At 46.7% G+C, this 14,018-nt stretch overlaps 2 protein-coding genes across 2 annotated transcripts; both read right to left on the bottom strand.

The window, feature by feature from the left end:
• Positions 1–98: 98 nt before the first annotated feature.
• ARPC5L (actin related protein 2/3 complex subunit 5 like) lies at positions 99–5,766 on the bottom strand. The gene is made up of 4 exons (XM_026686716.2): positions 5,534–5,766; positions 2,387–2,459; positions 1,515–1,691; positions 99–745 (listed from the first exon to the last, which is right to left on the bottom strand). Exons 1-4 carry the CDS (start codon positions 5,695–5,697, stop codon positions 683–685), a joined length of 477 nt encoding a protein of 158 aa, XP_026542501.1. The 5' UTR covers positions 5,698–5,766; the 3' UTR covers positions 99–682.
• A 2,561-nt stretch (positions 5,767–8,327) lies between these two features.
• On the bottom strand, positions 8,328–13,782 carry PPP6C (protein phosphatase 6 catalytic subunit). The gene is made up of 7 exons (XM_026686700.2): positions 13,436–13,782; positions 12,170–12,265; positions 11,323–11,388; positions 10,790–10,931; positions 10,214–10,293; positions 9,880–10,089; positions 8,328–9,284 (listed from the first exon to the last, which is right to left on the bottom strand). The coding sequence occupies exons 1-7, from the start codon at positions 13,508–13,510 to the stop codon at positions 9,036–9,038; spliced, it is 918 nt and encodes a 305-aa protein (XP_026542485.1). The 5' UTR covers positions 13,511–13,782; the 3' UTR covers positions 8,328–9,035.
• Positions 13,783–14,018: the final 236 nt, after the last annotated feature.

Here is a 14,018-nt window from a genome sequence, read left to right as displayed (position 1 = left end):
GACCTACAAGGTCCCTTTCGATTCTGTTAATCTGATTCCGTTTAAGGAACCGTTAGGTCTCTCTCTCTCTGGAAGACAAAGCAATCAGCCAGAGCTGGTTTAAAGTAACTCTCCAAGAACTTTTATTTTTAATTACAGAGCAGCAGGCACTTTACATGAAACCGACGTCCGCGCTGAGCCCGGCCATTTTTTTAATTATGTACAAAAACCCACCCCCCAAAGCCCCCTCGCGGTGAGAACACCTGCCTTCCCATAACGCCCCCAAACCTCTCCGCCTCTCACACCGCAGCCACCACCCCCTCCCCATCCCCCCCGCCCACTGCAGACATGTGTTACTCTTTAAATTAAAAGTTTCACACCCACACACGCAACATTCACTGGGCCCCAGCAGCATCAGCAACGCTGCCCTTCAGGGAACGGGCATCTGGTTGCCAACGCAACTCACACCCCCGTTTCCCCCTTTCACTGCCGCACAAAATTGCAGGCTGCCTCCCCCTCTTCCCGGCTCTTGATTCCAGCAAACGAAGGCACCAGCTTTCCTTCCTTCCTTCCTTCTCCCAACTGTGTTTCGGGTGGGAGGCTGCCGGTCCCGGAGAAGTAGCCAAAACGTGGGGGGAGGGGGGGGGGTTCTTTTCCCGGCTCCCCCCAAAAATGTTCTTGGTGTCTCGGGTCGAGGGACTTTTTAAACCGTTTTCCGTGCGGTGAGGACCCGGACGATGGAGCCAAGTCCGCCTATCGCTAATGCCTGAGAAGAGAAAAGGGAAATTAGCAGCTGCGGCACGTCAGCTGGACTCACCAAACGAAACCCATTGTTCATCCACCGAGGCGGAAGTTTTTGGCCAGGCCCTCCAGCAGCCGAATCAGGAGGAGTGTGGGAGTCAGGGGTCAGCATTAGGGCGACAGGAGAGCTCCGAGGGGGAAGAGGGAATAAGAGAGAGGGGCGGAGCCTGGGCTGTCCGTCAGCCCTCAGATGGAGAGTCAAACAGCCCCCCCCCCCAGGTCTGGAGGTGGCTGATAAGGAAGAGGAGGAACAACTGGGTCCAGTGCTTGACACAGAAGGCAGAGGAGAGGAGAGCAGCGGAAATCTATGGGCCGGTCCTTGGGACGGAAGAGCCACCACTGTTAGCGAAGCTCCACCTTAGCTCTGGGGATCAAAGGCAGGTGTGGTAGAGAACTATTCATCTCCCTGCCGGACGGACTTGTTAGCCTGCCGTGAGAGAGAAACGCCTAATAAAGGAATCTTTGAGGTAACTTCAGAGGGTTTGTTGTGTTTGAGGAGCTGGGTCAGAAGAGGCTTTTTTTTTTTTTAATAGCAAAAGTCTAAAAGTACTTTTAGACTTTCTGCACAGCTACCTTTTCATAGGACGTCGTGCTGAGACAAGGTTGAGGCAGCGATATGGGCTTAATTTCACGAAATGATATATATCGTCCCTCTCACTGTCAAGAAGCTTCTTCAGCCCTGGTTGAAGGCCCTGAACGAGGAATTTAGCTTCCAAGGTGGGAACCCCGCGTACCTTTTCATGCCACTGGAGGAGTATAGCGCTGCTGTTCTCCGTCGGCTTTTCGAACCCTTTGTAAATATACTTCATGAGCAAGTCGATGCCGCTGCTGTCTAAGGAGTTGACCGCCTGCTCGATCTCGCTGCTTTTGAAGGACGTGAGGACTTTCAGCACCACTTCCTGGGCCTGCTCCTGAGGGGGAAAGGCAACGGAAGCCGGGTGAAGCCACCAGCGTCGTCCCAACTCCAGAAGGATTCTCTGAATCCGCTCTCTTAAGAGACGAACGGTCGCAAGTGCGAAAAACAGTCATCAGCCCCAACGCCGTTGTAACTTCGAATGGCCACTAAACAAGCACCTGTACACCTAAGGCATGCCATTCCTTTGAAGAATGAGCTCAGGCATGGCTGTCTCCAATCCCCTAAGTAACCTCCAAGTGGCTGGGTTCACGTGAAAACTATCTTATCTATCCATCTACCCATCCATCTTATTCACCCATCCATCCATCATCTCCATCCATTCAATCCATCTATCCATCTTATCTATCCATCTATGATCTCTATCCATCCATTTATCTTATCCCTCCCTCCCTCCATCATCTCTAATCTCCTTATCTATTTCTCTTTATCTATCTTTGCCGACTTTCCTGCCCTCCAGAATTCTCACCAACGAGGGCAGAGGTCTCCAAACTTGGCAACTTTAAAGACTTGTGGACTTCCAACTCCAACGCATAGCTGGCTGAGGAATTCTGGGAGTTGAAGTTTCACAACCCTTGAAAGTTGCCAAGTTTGGGGACCCCTGAACTAGGGGATGGGATTTGAGGCCAGGTAATTACGTCGAGACACGAGGAAAAAATAAATTTTTTAAAAAAAAACAAATCTCTCTTTTACCTTTGCAACTGGGTTCTTGGTGTTCACAGGTGAGTTTCGTAAAGCTGCATGGAAAGCCCGAAGCAAATCTCCCGTGGGATAAATGAAACTAAGGAATTTGTGGCTGTGTTGTGCAGTCATAAAACTCCCCCCTCCCCTCCCAAAAACAATCTATATTAACAATCCCTAACAAGGCCAGCGATGGAAGGAGTGTTCTTTCCAATGAGGCTGGCAGTGGGCTAGGTACAACACAACTAGGCTACAACATTGAAGAGAAATCTTCGCCTAGGAGAACCAAGTCGTCCTTATTATGTTTTAGTAAACACTGGATCTCAAAATAATAAATAAATGTGTTTTCAACATCGTCTCTCTCGCCTCCTAGGAGAGCAGCGAGGGGAAAAGATTTGCGACGGGTCTGGATAATGTAGCTTCGGTAACGAAATGGACCCCCCGTATGCTGGGTGGCACAACAATCCTAATAAACCAATCGCACGAGCGAAGCCGCGGCAAAGCCAGCCAAGGTTAAACTTGGCCAAGGAGTGGACGCAAACGCAGCCTAAAGAACCTGGTTGGTTTGGAGTTTTTTTTTCCTCCCCTACACCGTGATATTTTTCTAAATTCCGCTCTGGGTAAATGTCCATTTCCCCCCTCCTGCGTTGCTGAAAAAAAGGGCAGAATCAGCAGAAGGTGCGCCCTGCCAGCCTCGAGACTGCTCTGGTAGCCCCACCTTCCTACAACTCTGTCGTGGCTTAAGCAGGAACAGGCCGAGCGACATTCATGGATCCCGGCTGGCGGAAACAAGCACGCACACACACACACATTCCTGTGTCTTGAGAGCCAGCCAGACTGGTCCCTTCCTGCCCAAGCAGATTCTGCACATGACGATAACTGCATGGCATCACGGCCCGGACAGGCCTTTGTCATTCCTGGTGCACTGAGAACGCCCCGGGGTGGGGTTTTTTTTAAAAAAAATTCCACCCACCCTTCCTGTAACATTATTTCACTTCTGCGGGGCTTGCCAGGTTTTTCGGTCACAGGCTAAGCTGCACACCTTCATTTCAAAGAGTCTTTCTTTCTTTCTCTTTCTGTCTTTCTTTCTTCCTTCCTTCCTCTCTCTCTCTCTCGCTCTCTCTTTCTTTCTTTCTTCTCTTTTTTGAAGGTGTCTCAGCAGCTCTCCGGAAGTTACAAAAAAGGAAACAAATTGGCAGATCAAAGTCGCAAGGCTGCACAGATGCTGCCACCTGGCAACCACAGGGAACAAATGCCCACACAGCGCCCAGCATTGTCTCAACATGTCTTTTACGACTGCCTCCTCCTTCTGTTGCCTTAAACAACAAGCAATTCCCGTTAGATGCTCAAGCCAGGGTGGGGAGGGAGGGAGGGAGGCGTGTGTGGCTGTGAAATTCACATCTCACTCAAGGACAGGCCTCAACCTGCAGCCCCGGGAAAAGAAAAAGGCATATAAAGACATACACACACACAATTTGCTTCTCTTTCTCTGCATTTGCAGCATATCTCTACCTACCTACCTCTCTCTTCTCTCTACCTACCTATCTCAATCTGTTTTCTCTGTCTTCTACCTACCTATCTCTCTCTCTTATCTACCTACCTACCTACCTTTTAGATACCCTGCAAATGCAGAGAAAGAGAAGCGAATCCAGACAGACAAGCCAGAAAGGGAGTTCTAACGCAAGACCCTGGCAGGCTAGGAATGAACCGGTGGGCGTATAAATGCCAAAAGCAAACCCCGAAGCAGCGATCAAGCCCGGATAGAAATAGACACGACTGTTGCCAGAAGTGCCATAAAAAACTGCCAAGAGATCTGAAACGAGGCTGCGGGCACCACCAGCGGCCAAAACAGCTTAAGGGGCAGGACGTTTACTGCAGGGGAAATGTGAGGATGAGGTTAGCCAGGGAGTTTGTAAAAAAATTATTCCCCGTGGGGGTTCCTCTATTTCCAAGCAGGAAGCACACACACACAAATCACCTCCAGGCGACCCACCCAGATTAAAAAAGAAAACTTGGCAAAACCCTGAACAAGCAGCAATCTTGCTCAACATGAATGTCTAGTCACTTGCCCGGTGGAACCGCATATCAACTCAGGTTGGGGTGGGGGAGATACGAGAAATGGATGGATAAGAGAGACGAGACAGGAAGATGGGTGAGATAGGTATATATGATGGATAAAACACATAGACATATATGGTAGGTGGATAGCTAGAATAGAGACAGAAGACATGGATTCAAGGATGGAGATACAGAAATTACTGGCAGATGTAGTGGGTGGATAGAATGGAGAGAGGGGGATGGATAGATAGGATAGTTTTATACCTAGATAGGGGTATATGGATAGACAGAGATAAATATTAGAGATAAGACAGATGACAGTATGGATAGATACAGACCGAACACATAGAAAGATGTTGATAAATAAACGTTACTAGACAGATATATAGATGGATATAAGACTGACAACAGATACATAAAATGGATGGAAAGATGATAGATATAGACACAGACAAATGGATGGATGGATGTGATACAGATGATAAATATAGACAGAGATGGATAGATTAGATAAATGACAGAGATAGATAAATAGATGTTGGAGATAGATATAGATAGATAGATAGATAGATAGATAGATAGATAGATAGATGATAGATGATAGATACTGAGAGAGAGTAGATAGATTGGGACGGATGGGTGGAGAGACATGATGACGGACAATGAATGGATAGATGGGTAGAAAGGTATATTGACACATAAGATAGCATGGATGGATGGATGATGGGTGCATGGATAGATGGGGAGATAAATACATTGAGTGGATAAATTAGATAAATGGATACTAGATAGATGATAGAGATAGATAAATTGAGACAGGCTGGCGGGATGAGACGGGATGGAGAGCTGGAAGGGAAATAGATAGAAATGGATAGATGGAAAGGCAGGATGGATAGATCAATACAGACAGCCGATGGGCAGGCGGGCAGGGAGAGAGCCTGGCCCAGTTGATCCCGGGATGGCGATGAAAGGGGGGGAAACCTCCTTCCAGGCAGGGAAGGAAGGGAGGAGAGATCGGGGGCGGCGTATGGGTCTTGGAGTCCCGGCAAGGCCTCCTCCTCCTCCTCCCCCAACCGAGAGGAGCCCCCCCGGAAAGGATATTGCCGCAGCGCCGCCTCCACCTCCGGGCCGGGCCCTCCGTTGCCCTCGGCCGCGCCGGCTCCGCTCCCGGCCTCGGCGGCGTCGGGCTCCTCCACGAAGCGGTTCTCGTCGAACTGGTCGATGTCCAGGCGGCGGAAGCGCGACGAGTGGGAGCTCCGCGCCATGGCCGCGCCGGGCGGGCGCCAAACAGCTCCGCTCGCACGCCGAACCGCCGCGGAAGCGGAAACCCCGCCCGCCCGGAGGAGGGGGGGCCTCGGCGGGGGCGTGGCCCGGGACGGACGTTCGGCCAGGGGGAGGGGCTTCGCCTGGGGCGTGTCCCGCTGGGGAGGAGTTCTAGCGGCGCCTCGGAGGGGTGGAAGGTCACGTGACCCTTCTTTCTTCCTTCCTGCTCCCCCCCCACTTCTTTATGGGATTCGGTTTCGCTTCTGTTCGTTCTTTCCCGTTGCTTTTCTCTCTCTCTCTCCTCTCTATCATCTCTCCTCTCTATCATCTCTCCCTCCCTCCCAACCTCCTTATCTATCCATCTATCTATATCCATCTCTCTCTCTTTCTCTCTCTCTCTAATCTATATGTATCCATCCATCTATCTATCCATCTCTATCTAATCTAACTCTCTCTATCCATCTATCTATATCCATATCTCTCTCCCTAATCTATATCTATCCATCCATCTCTAAGTATATATCTCTATATCTATTCATATTTTAATTTTTATTTATTTATTTTGATTTGTCAATTGCTTACAAGATAATAGGTATAAGTATAAAGATAGTTATGAATACATGTATACATATAAGAAAAATAAAAGAAACAATAGGACAGGGATGGTAGGCAAGTTGGTGCACCTATGCACGCCCCATAGATAGATAGATGATAGATAGATAGATAGATAGATAGATAGATAGATAGATAATACTATCTTATCTATCCATTCATCCATCCATCCATCATCTAATCTAGTCTCCATTTTATCCATCTATTTTAACTATATCTCTGTTGGTCTTATACCTGTCTATCATATCTTATCATTTCTATCCTATCTTTCTATTCTATCACCTACCTTCCTATCTATCTCTATCATGTCCATGCAGTCATCCATCTCTATGTTCATCCATCTTTATCTTTGAAAGTTGAGTGGATAGATAGATGGACAGACAGACACACTCCCCCCATTGATCCTGAGATCAGTTGATCCTGGGATCTACCTGGGAGCATAGAGTACACCAACCCGACCCAACACCATCATCCTTATCCTTTTATCCTTTTATTATTTTTATAAACAACTCCAGGCGGTGAACAGATCTAACACTCCTTCCATTTTGTATGTTCCTCACAACAACCCTGTGAGGTGGATCAGGCAGAGAGAAGGAGGGAGGGAGGGATAGGCTCAAAGTCACCCAGCTGGCTTTCTGTTTAAAAATGGGATTAGAGCCCAATGTCAATTAAGGCACCAATTTGGCTCAGCTTAAGGGCAAAATGTGGGGTTCAAACACCTCTCATTTTCAGCCAATGGGAAGAGGCCTGAGAAAGAGCAGGACATTGGCTGGTGCGCAGGTTGAGGGGCCAATGGGATGACCCGGCTAAGGGCCAATAAAAATAGGGAGGGCCAGGTTGGGGCCACCAATCAGCAGAGAGCGGGTTTGGGGCAAAAAGGGTATAAAAGGAGGCTGTGAGCAGAGGGGCAGTCAGACCAGCAGTGGGAAGAGGAAGATATTGTGGGTAGAAGGCACAAGAGGATAGAAGGTAGAAGAAACAAAAGGAAGATAGAAGGCTGAACATAGAAGCAGAAGATGCTGTAGAAAGAAGGCAGAAGATAAAAGAGGGAAGATAGAAGAAATTTCTGAGGAAAACAAGATATTAAAGAAAGGAGCTGAAGCAGCATCACTGCAAGAAGTCACTGAGGTCTGCCTGCTAAGCCTTTTTAAAGGCAAAACAAAGCTGAAACTAGTTTTCTAGTCTTCATGTTCCTGAGAACCCAAGAATTTCCTTCTGGAAGATGCTGAGGGGGGTGATGCAGGAAAATAAAGCCAAGAATCTGGGGTGACTTAACTTTTGTGAGTAGAATAAATGAGGTCTGATTAAAATAAAAAACTTTGGGGGAGAAACTTCTCAAAAGCAAACCAGGTTGCTGAGACCAGTGTAATTTTTTGTATAGAATTTATCCACTGAAAGGTGTTTTAAATAACTGCCTTTAAAGGCCTTATTTTGGGCAAAAGTTTTTTTTAAAATATTTATCTTGGAATATTGTGGCCCTGATTTATATACAGGGGAGAAAAACTGCTGCATTTCAAGGTTATTTCAGAATCTTGCAGCTAATCCTGAATTTTGAAAGGTGGGTAGTAAAACTGCCTAAGGTAATATTTCTTCCACAAGATAGTAATATATACTGGGTATATAAAAGGATTATAAATACATATAAATAATGTTTGTTAACAATTTCTACATTGCTACAACTAGGAGTTTGAAATAAAATAAAAATTGTATAAACATTTCAAGGTGCTGAAGAGATAAAACACCAAATGTCTTTACTCATGCTGTGTGCTGGACTGGTTTAACAATTTTAACAAACACATTTTCCATATGAGATCTTAAAATATCTCCCAAAATAATTGTTGAGGGCAAAATATCCCTGGTCCAAAAATCTTCCTTAGATCAGCACTTCTAAAAGCCCAAATGTATTTACAAAATATCCCCTGAAAAAGCCAACAGTGTGTTTTAGTCAAGGTGGGCACATGAAGGCACTCATTCACAACAACATACGGTTTTATTTTCAAGTTTCACCTAGAGGCAGGGGTTCAAGATTATCACTTTTATTAAAAAATACAAGGTATCTGAGAAAAATCAGAACAGTTATTTTAATGTACAAATTCAAATACCTGTAATGGGTTTCCTGTTTCACTTCCTAAAAAAAAAACACAAAGCTGAAAGGAAATATATATATAGATAAGGGGCAGTTTTGTAAATCACGTATGTAGGATTTAAAATATAAACAAGGCCAGCCCACCTTTTACAGCCTAAGGATATGCCCTGAAATTGGACTAAGTAAGTTCCAACAGGCATATTAATTCAACTTTGCTGCTGAAATTTCTGAAAAACCTTATCCAAAACAAAAAAGAAGAAAAAAAAATCCCAAGCCAACTCCTGAACGAAATAAAGGAGAATCAGGCTAGTTCTGACGTCTTGCTCTGTTTTTATTTGATTTTTTTTTTATATATCGAAGGGAAAGTTTCCCCTAAAACAAAAACAGGAAATCAAAAGCACTAAATAATGTGTGTCTGTGTGTCAAGTGCTTGTGGGACATTTCAAAAGCAATCGTTTTAAGTCCTAGAAAAGGGAGGAGGCGCACGGGAAAAGGCAGATTTAAGAAACGCAACGCTACAGACCATATACAATTTTTTTTTAGATAATTTAAAAATAATAATAAAAAAAAAGCATTTCAGCAGCAAAGTGCTCCATAGGATGTACGTCACAAAGAGAGGAGGGAGGGCCGGAGGAGGTTACTTCAGAGGAAATACGGCGTGGTGGTTCTCGGAGGGATGATGCGTTCGGAATCTGGCACGGCCCGGAAGAGCTTTGGTTCTCTCGTGTTCACGTCCTTAAAGACCATGATTGAGGCGATATTCCCACAGCGGTAGCAGTAGTTTGGAGCGGACCAGACCGTCACCAGCTTCTCGTCAAACATAAATTTATACCCTTCGTGGACCAGCTGGTGGGCCCGGCAGATCAGTTTCAAGTTGTTGATGTGGACAAACTGTCGATAAAGAGAAGGAGGAGACAATTGACAGCACAAACTCAGGCTGGGGGTTTTTATACACAGGCAGTCCCTTGATTTGCGGCCACCATCGAGCCCAAAATTTCCGTCGCTAAGCGAAACATTGGTTGGGTGAGTTTTGGCCCCATTTTAACCACCTTTGGATGCCCACGGTTGTTAAGTGAATCACAGCAGTTTAGTTGAATAAATAGAGCCCGATTAGGGTCATGTGATCACGAGGTTACGACAGTTTTAAGTGTGAACAATGGTCATAAGTGTGAATCCAGCATCCCCATCGAGTTGGCTTGTCCAAAGGGGACGGGACACTGTGACCGTCCAGTTAAGTTTATATGAGGGTTAGGTCAAAAATAAAAGCAGAGACGGGATACGGCAAAAGTCTGCATATTTTTTAGAAACCTGAACAGCAAGCGCTGTTCAACTGTTCAACTGCTATTCTTTTAATAAAGGTGAATTAAGTTCTTTGCTTCCTAGCTCAGATAATATTCTGAATAGAAATCAGACCAGCTACTGCAAGGCTCGGAAAACGAGAAACCGGGCAAAATAACGCCGGGGCGAATTTTGTCCGGAGTTTTACCTCATTGGTCACTTTAGCACCAAAAAGCCACCCGGCGCCCCGAGGACTGATGGCCCAGGTGTCCACGTCCTCTGGGTCGGACCAGACGAGATCACAGAAAGCCCCTTTGTGAGGGATCTCTTGGTTCCGCTCGATGGTTCGGATCTGGTCCAGTGTTTTGATGTCGGGAGAAAGGCCTCCGTGCACGCAGAGGATCTGTTCATCTATCAACTTGAGGGAAACAGAACAGGGGTTTTATTCGCCCTCGAAAAGTCAAAAGCTACCTGGGGTTAAGAGGAGAGAACACATAAATCCTATTTTTTTTGGGGGGGGGGCCAAGGGGGGAGACACTTACCGCTGCTACCGTGAGCATGTCGAAGACTTTAGTGCAGTATCTCCAGGCATTGGCATTGCCGTATTTTGTTTGGCATTCATCTGTTTGGGAGGAGAGAAAATAAAGGATGCCATGTTCTAGTATTTATTTTCATTTATATCCTACCTTTATTTTAAAATAAACAGCTCAAGATGGTAAATGTATGTAAATATTCCTTCCACCTCCTATTTTTTTCCCCCACAACCACCACGCTGTGAGGTAGACTGGGCTGAGAGAGGGAGACTGGCCCAAAGTCACCCAGTTGGCTTTCATGCCTAAGATGGGGCTAAAATTCACCATTTTCTGGTGATTGGTCCACCCAGCTGGGTAATGTGGCTAAAACGGGACTAGAACTCACCGTCTCCTGGTTTCTAGCCTAGTGCCTTAACCATGAGACCTACGGTTTCCCCATCCCTGAGTACCAGGTTGAATCCCACAACCTATGAGATTTATGCTTGCTTTTAGCTGTCAGTGACAAATGTTTCTATAGCCCTTTTTAAAAAGCCACCCGAAATTGCAAGGAGCTGCAAGGAGCTGTGTCAGCTTCAAGGAACTCACCATAAAATCCGTAGACTTGGGTTATCTGTCTGCTTTCGTGATTCCCACGTAAGAGTGTGATTCGATCCGGCCACTTTGCTTTCAGGGCAAGAAGATAAGTAAATGTCTCTAGACTGTAATAGCCTCGGTCTACAAAATCACCCTGGAAGTCAAAACAATGCTTTACCATCTATTTAATTGGCAACATTGTGCTCAGACTGCAATTTTATGAATGGGTAATCAACATTAGCAGGGTTTTTATTACACTAAACAGGCAGAAAACATTGTGCTGTAGTTCTCTATGTCAACTAAAAAGAGACTCCTTTGGTCTTTTTGGCTGCCAGAAAAAGGGAGTGGGGGGAAATAAGTGCCTAGATAATCACCCTGGCAGCCCAAAGTGTGTTATTTTTTTAACCTGCCTTTACTATTAGCTAGCACTCCCTTTTTCAAACTATATGCCCTCAGCAAAAGAACAGGAATGCTATTCTCAGAGCAGAACACAAAACCACAACAGCTATCTTCTCCTGACATATCACAAAATATATTGTTCATACCATAAATATGTAGTTTGTGTCAGGAACCTGACCTCCAGTTCTGAATAATTCACATAGATCATAAAACTGAAAAGCAAAAACAAACAAGTATCCATTGAAATTATTTTGAACTTGGATGGAATTGTGGCCTTTTACAAATACTAAAGATGGTCCCAAAAACCTGACCAAAATAATAACGTGCATGCAGTTGACAGATTGTAAGACATTACAACAGCAAGGACTGATAAAAAGCTTAAAAAACAGATCTTAGGGCAAATCTGATAGCTGTTGATCCAAGGGAAACGCTACAATTATCTCTTTTTCACTAATGCTGGCATTGTTTAGGTACCCAAGATGGCACCGCTGCTAAGCAAAAGTGAGATACGAGTTGAGGTTTGCGTAAAATCAAAAACTATGAAAATCTTAAGGAAAAAATGAACCCGACTGCTAATTAGATATATGTTAAAAGAGGACAGAATGATCATTAGGGGGAAAAAGTAGAATTAGATGGAAGAAGAAAACAGATTGAATTCTGGGAAGAAATTCTCTAGAATGAGCTAGAAGTCTCACTGGTCTGATGTACTCTTCTAGCACCCCATTTGAGCTACGGGCCTTGACAACCTTCCAAAAATTACTTAATATGAACATTTCTGCTTTACATTTGCAACGCTGTGTCAGGAAAAATGATATTTCTTTCGTCACTACGGCAACTCAGAGAGGCCATTCCCCTTCTCCTACTCAAAGCCTGCTCTTTCTTCCCCGCAAGTCTGACTTCTGCACCCAGCAGTCATTCCTGTTTCCCCTAAGCTAATGGTTTCACACTCTTTACAGCAGTGTCAAAGGCAGGGTCCGTAGGAAATTATTCCACCTGTCCATGAATGTCACCGCAGACGGTAACAGGGGTAGACACCGGCTGCACGTTCGATTCTTCTAGGAGCAGGTCACAGACATAGTCGCACAACCGCTGGAAAGACAGAACAGGTCAGAGCATGGTTCACCTAGGTTGCTGACATGACAATCAAATCCCCCCTTATGGTCCCAAAATATATTATTTATTTCATTTCTGAATGGCCGTCAAAGCCCAAGAAAGGCATCCATCACTTCTTTCATGGGTGTCCATTCCATTATTTGAAGGGTCCTCGGTACTCTCTGAACTTTTGTGGTTTTCTTGCCGACCCCAAACTACGTCACAACATCAGCACTTAATCTAGCCCTTGTTACCTAGTTTGGGTGCCGAAACGCCTGCCAGACAGCACCAAGGATCCCACAGCCCTCCTCCTTCTCCTCCTCCTCTATGCAAACCCCACTGCCCTTTAGCACTGATGATGTTACCTAGTTGGGTCATGAAACGTCTACAAGAAAAGCCCCAAAGCTCAGAGAGCACCCAGGACCCCACGCAATCCTTCTCCTCTTCCCCACAAATCCACCATCTCCCTTTTAGCACTGATGCTATCACTTAGTTGGGTCAAGAGAGTCCCTCAGCACCCCTCCTTTCAACCCCGAGCTACAAATACCCTCCTTCATTGGCATCTCAATATGGGCGACGTGCAAAAAGTTCACGTGGTGCAATAGGATTGTGCATTTGTAAGCAGGATTCATTGAGTTAGGGGTTTTTGTTGTTGTTGTTGTCTTCACTGTGAGTTGTACATTCACTGTACGTGTTGCACTCTGACAATAAAGGTTGATTAGATTGTGTTTTTGGGGTGGGGGTTGCACAAAGGGAGGCTCAGCCTATCTCACTGTACGCGTGTTGTGTGTGGCAATAGAGGTTTGAATTGAATCCACCCCCTTCTTCCAAAGGCTGATCCTTCCCATCACCCCCACCCAAAACTCAATCGGGCAGGTTCAGATTCAACCTGGAAAGGGGGCCACGAGGAAACCCCAGGCAAAGGGAGTGGGGGGGGAGGCTGAACCCGGAAGGAGAGGGAGGAGGAAAATAAAGTAAAAGGAAGGAGGCTCCCAGGCATCCTGTCAAGGTGGGACTCGAGGGAGCCCAATTGGGGCGGGGGGGGAGAGGAAGAATAGGGGCTATTGGTCTATAGGGGGACCCCTTGCTTTGCCCTCTTCCCAGGATCCCTTTCCTAGAGGGCCCCCCAGGGAAGCCCCCCCTCCCGAGCCCCCCACCCCCCCTCACCTTGAGGTCGTTCTCGGGCAGGTACTTGCAGAGCCTCGCTATCTCGACGTACTTATCCAGGTCCAGCGGCGCCATTTTGGGAGAGGCGCTCCGGGGGAGGGGGGAGGAGGGAAGGGGGAGGGGAAGGAGGAGGCGGAAAGAAGAGAGAACAGCGAGAGAGGACCGGACCGGAAGCTGCGAGCCGCTGCACTTCCGGGTTTGGGGCCTATGGTCGGAGAGGCGGGGGTGGGAAGGAAACCCGGGCCGGGCACCGTCAGGCGACGCAAAACCGGCTCGCGGAGGGTTCAGCCGGTGAGAAGGACGCCGCTTTTTTTCCCCACCTTCTTCTCTCCGGTCCCGGTCACACCGGAAGTAAGAAAGGCAACTTCCGGTTTTTTGAAAAAAATCGGATACGTGCTTCTTTCGGGTCCGCCTCAGAACCGCTTCCGGTGGCCTGCTTCCGGCTTCTCTCCCAAACTCTCTCTCTCTCTCTCTCTCTCCCCCCTCTTCCCCCGCCCCTCGGGAGTCCATTATGGCGTCGAAACGGCCGCCCTGCCCCGAGGCACGCTGGGATTTGGAGTCCACGCTTTTGCTGGCGGTTTCT

The sequence above is a fragment of the Notechis scutatus genome, chromosome 15 (genome assembly GCF_049901735.1).
Source record: "Notechis scutatus isolate UNSWTSFEM ecotype Mainland chromosome 15, rNotScu1.2, whole genome shotgun sequence".
Classification (NCBI taxonomy): domain Eukaryota; kingdom Metazoa; phylum Chordata; class Lepidosauria; order Squamata; family Elapidae; genus Notechis; species Notechis scutatus.
This window is presented reverse-complemented; position numbering and strand designations above follow the sequence as displayed.

Excerpts from the sequence above, each read along its gene's own strand:
- PPP6C (XM_026686700.2), bottom strand. The coding sequence starts at position 13,510 with ATGGCGCCGCTGGACCTGGATAAGTACGTCGAGATAGCGAGGCTCTGC. Across the intron at positions 11,389-12,169 it reads GCGGTGACATTCATGGACAG|TTTTATGATCTATGTGAATT; the intron begins GTGGAATAATTT and ends TTTGCTTTTCAG. Across the intron at positions 10,294-10,789 it reads CCAAGTCTACGGATTTTATG|ATGAATGCCAAACAAAATAC; the intron begins GTGAGTTCCTTG and ends CCTCCCAAACAG.
- ARPC5L (XM_026686716.2), bottom strand. The coding sequence starts at position 5,697 with ATGGCGCGGAGCTCCCACTCGTCGCGCTTCCGCCGCCTGGACATCGAC. Across the intron at positions 2,460-5,533 it reads GTGGAGGCGGCGCTGCGGCA|GGGAGATTTGCTTCGGGCTT; the intron begins ATATCCTTTCCG and ends CATTTATCCCAC. Across the intron at positions 746-1,514 it reads TCCTCCAGTGGCATGAAAAG|GCATTAGCGATAGGCGGACT; the intron begins GTACGCGGGGTT and ends TTCTCTTCTCAG.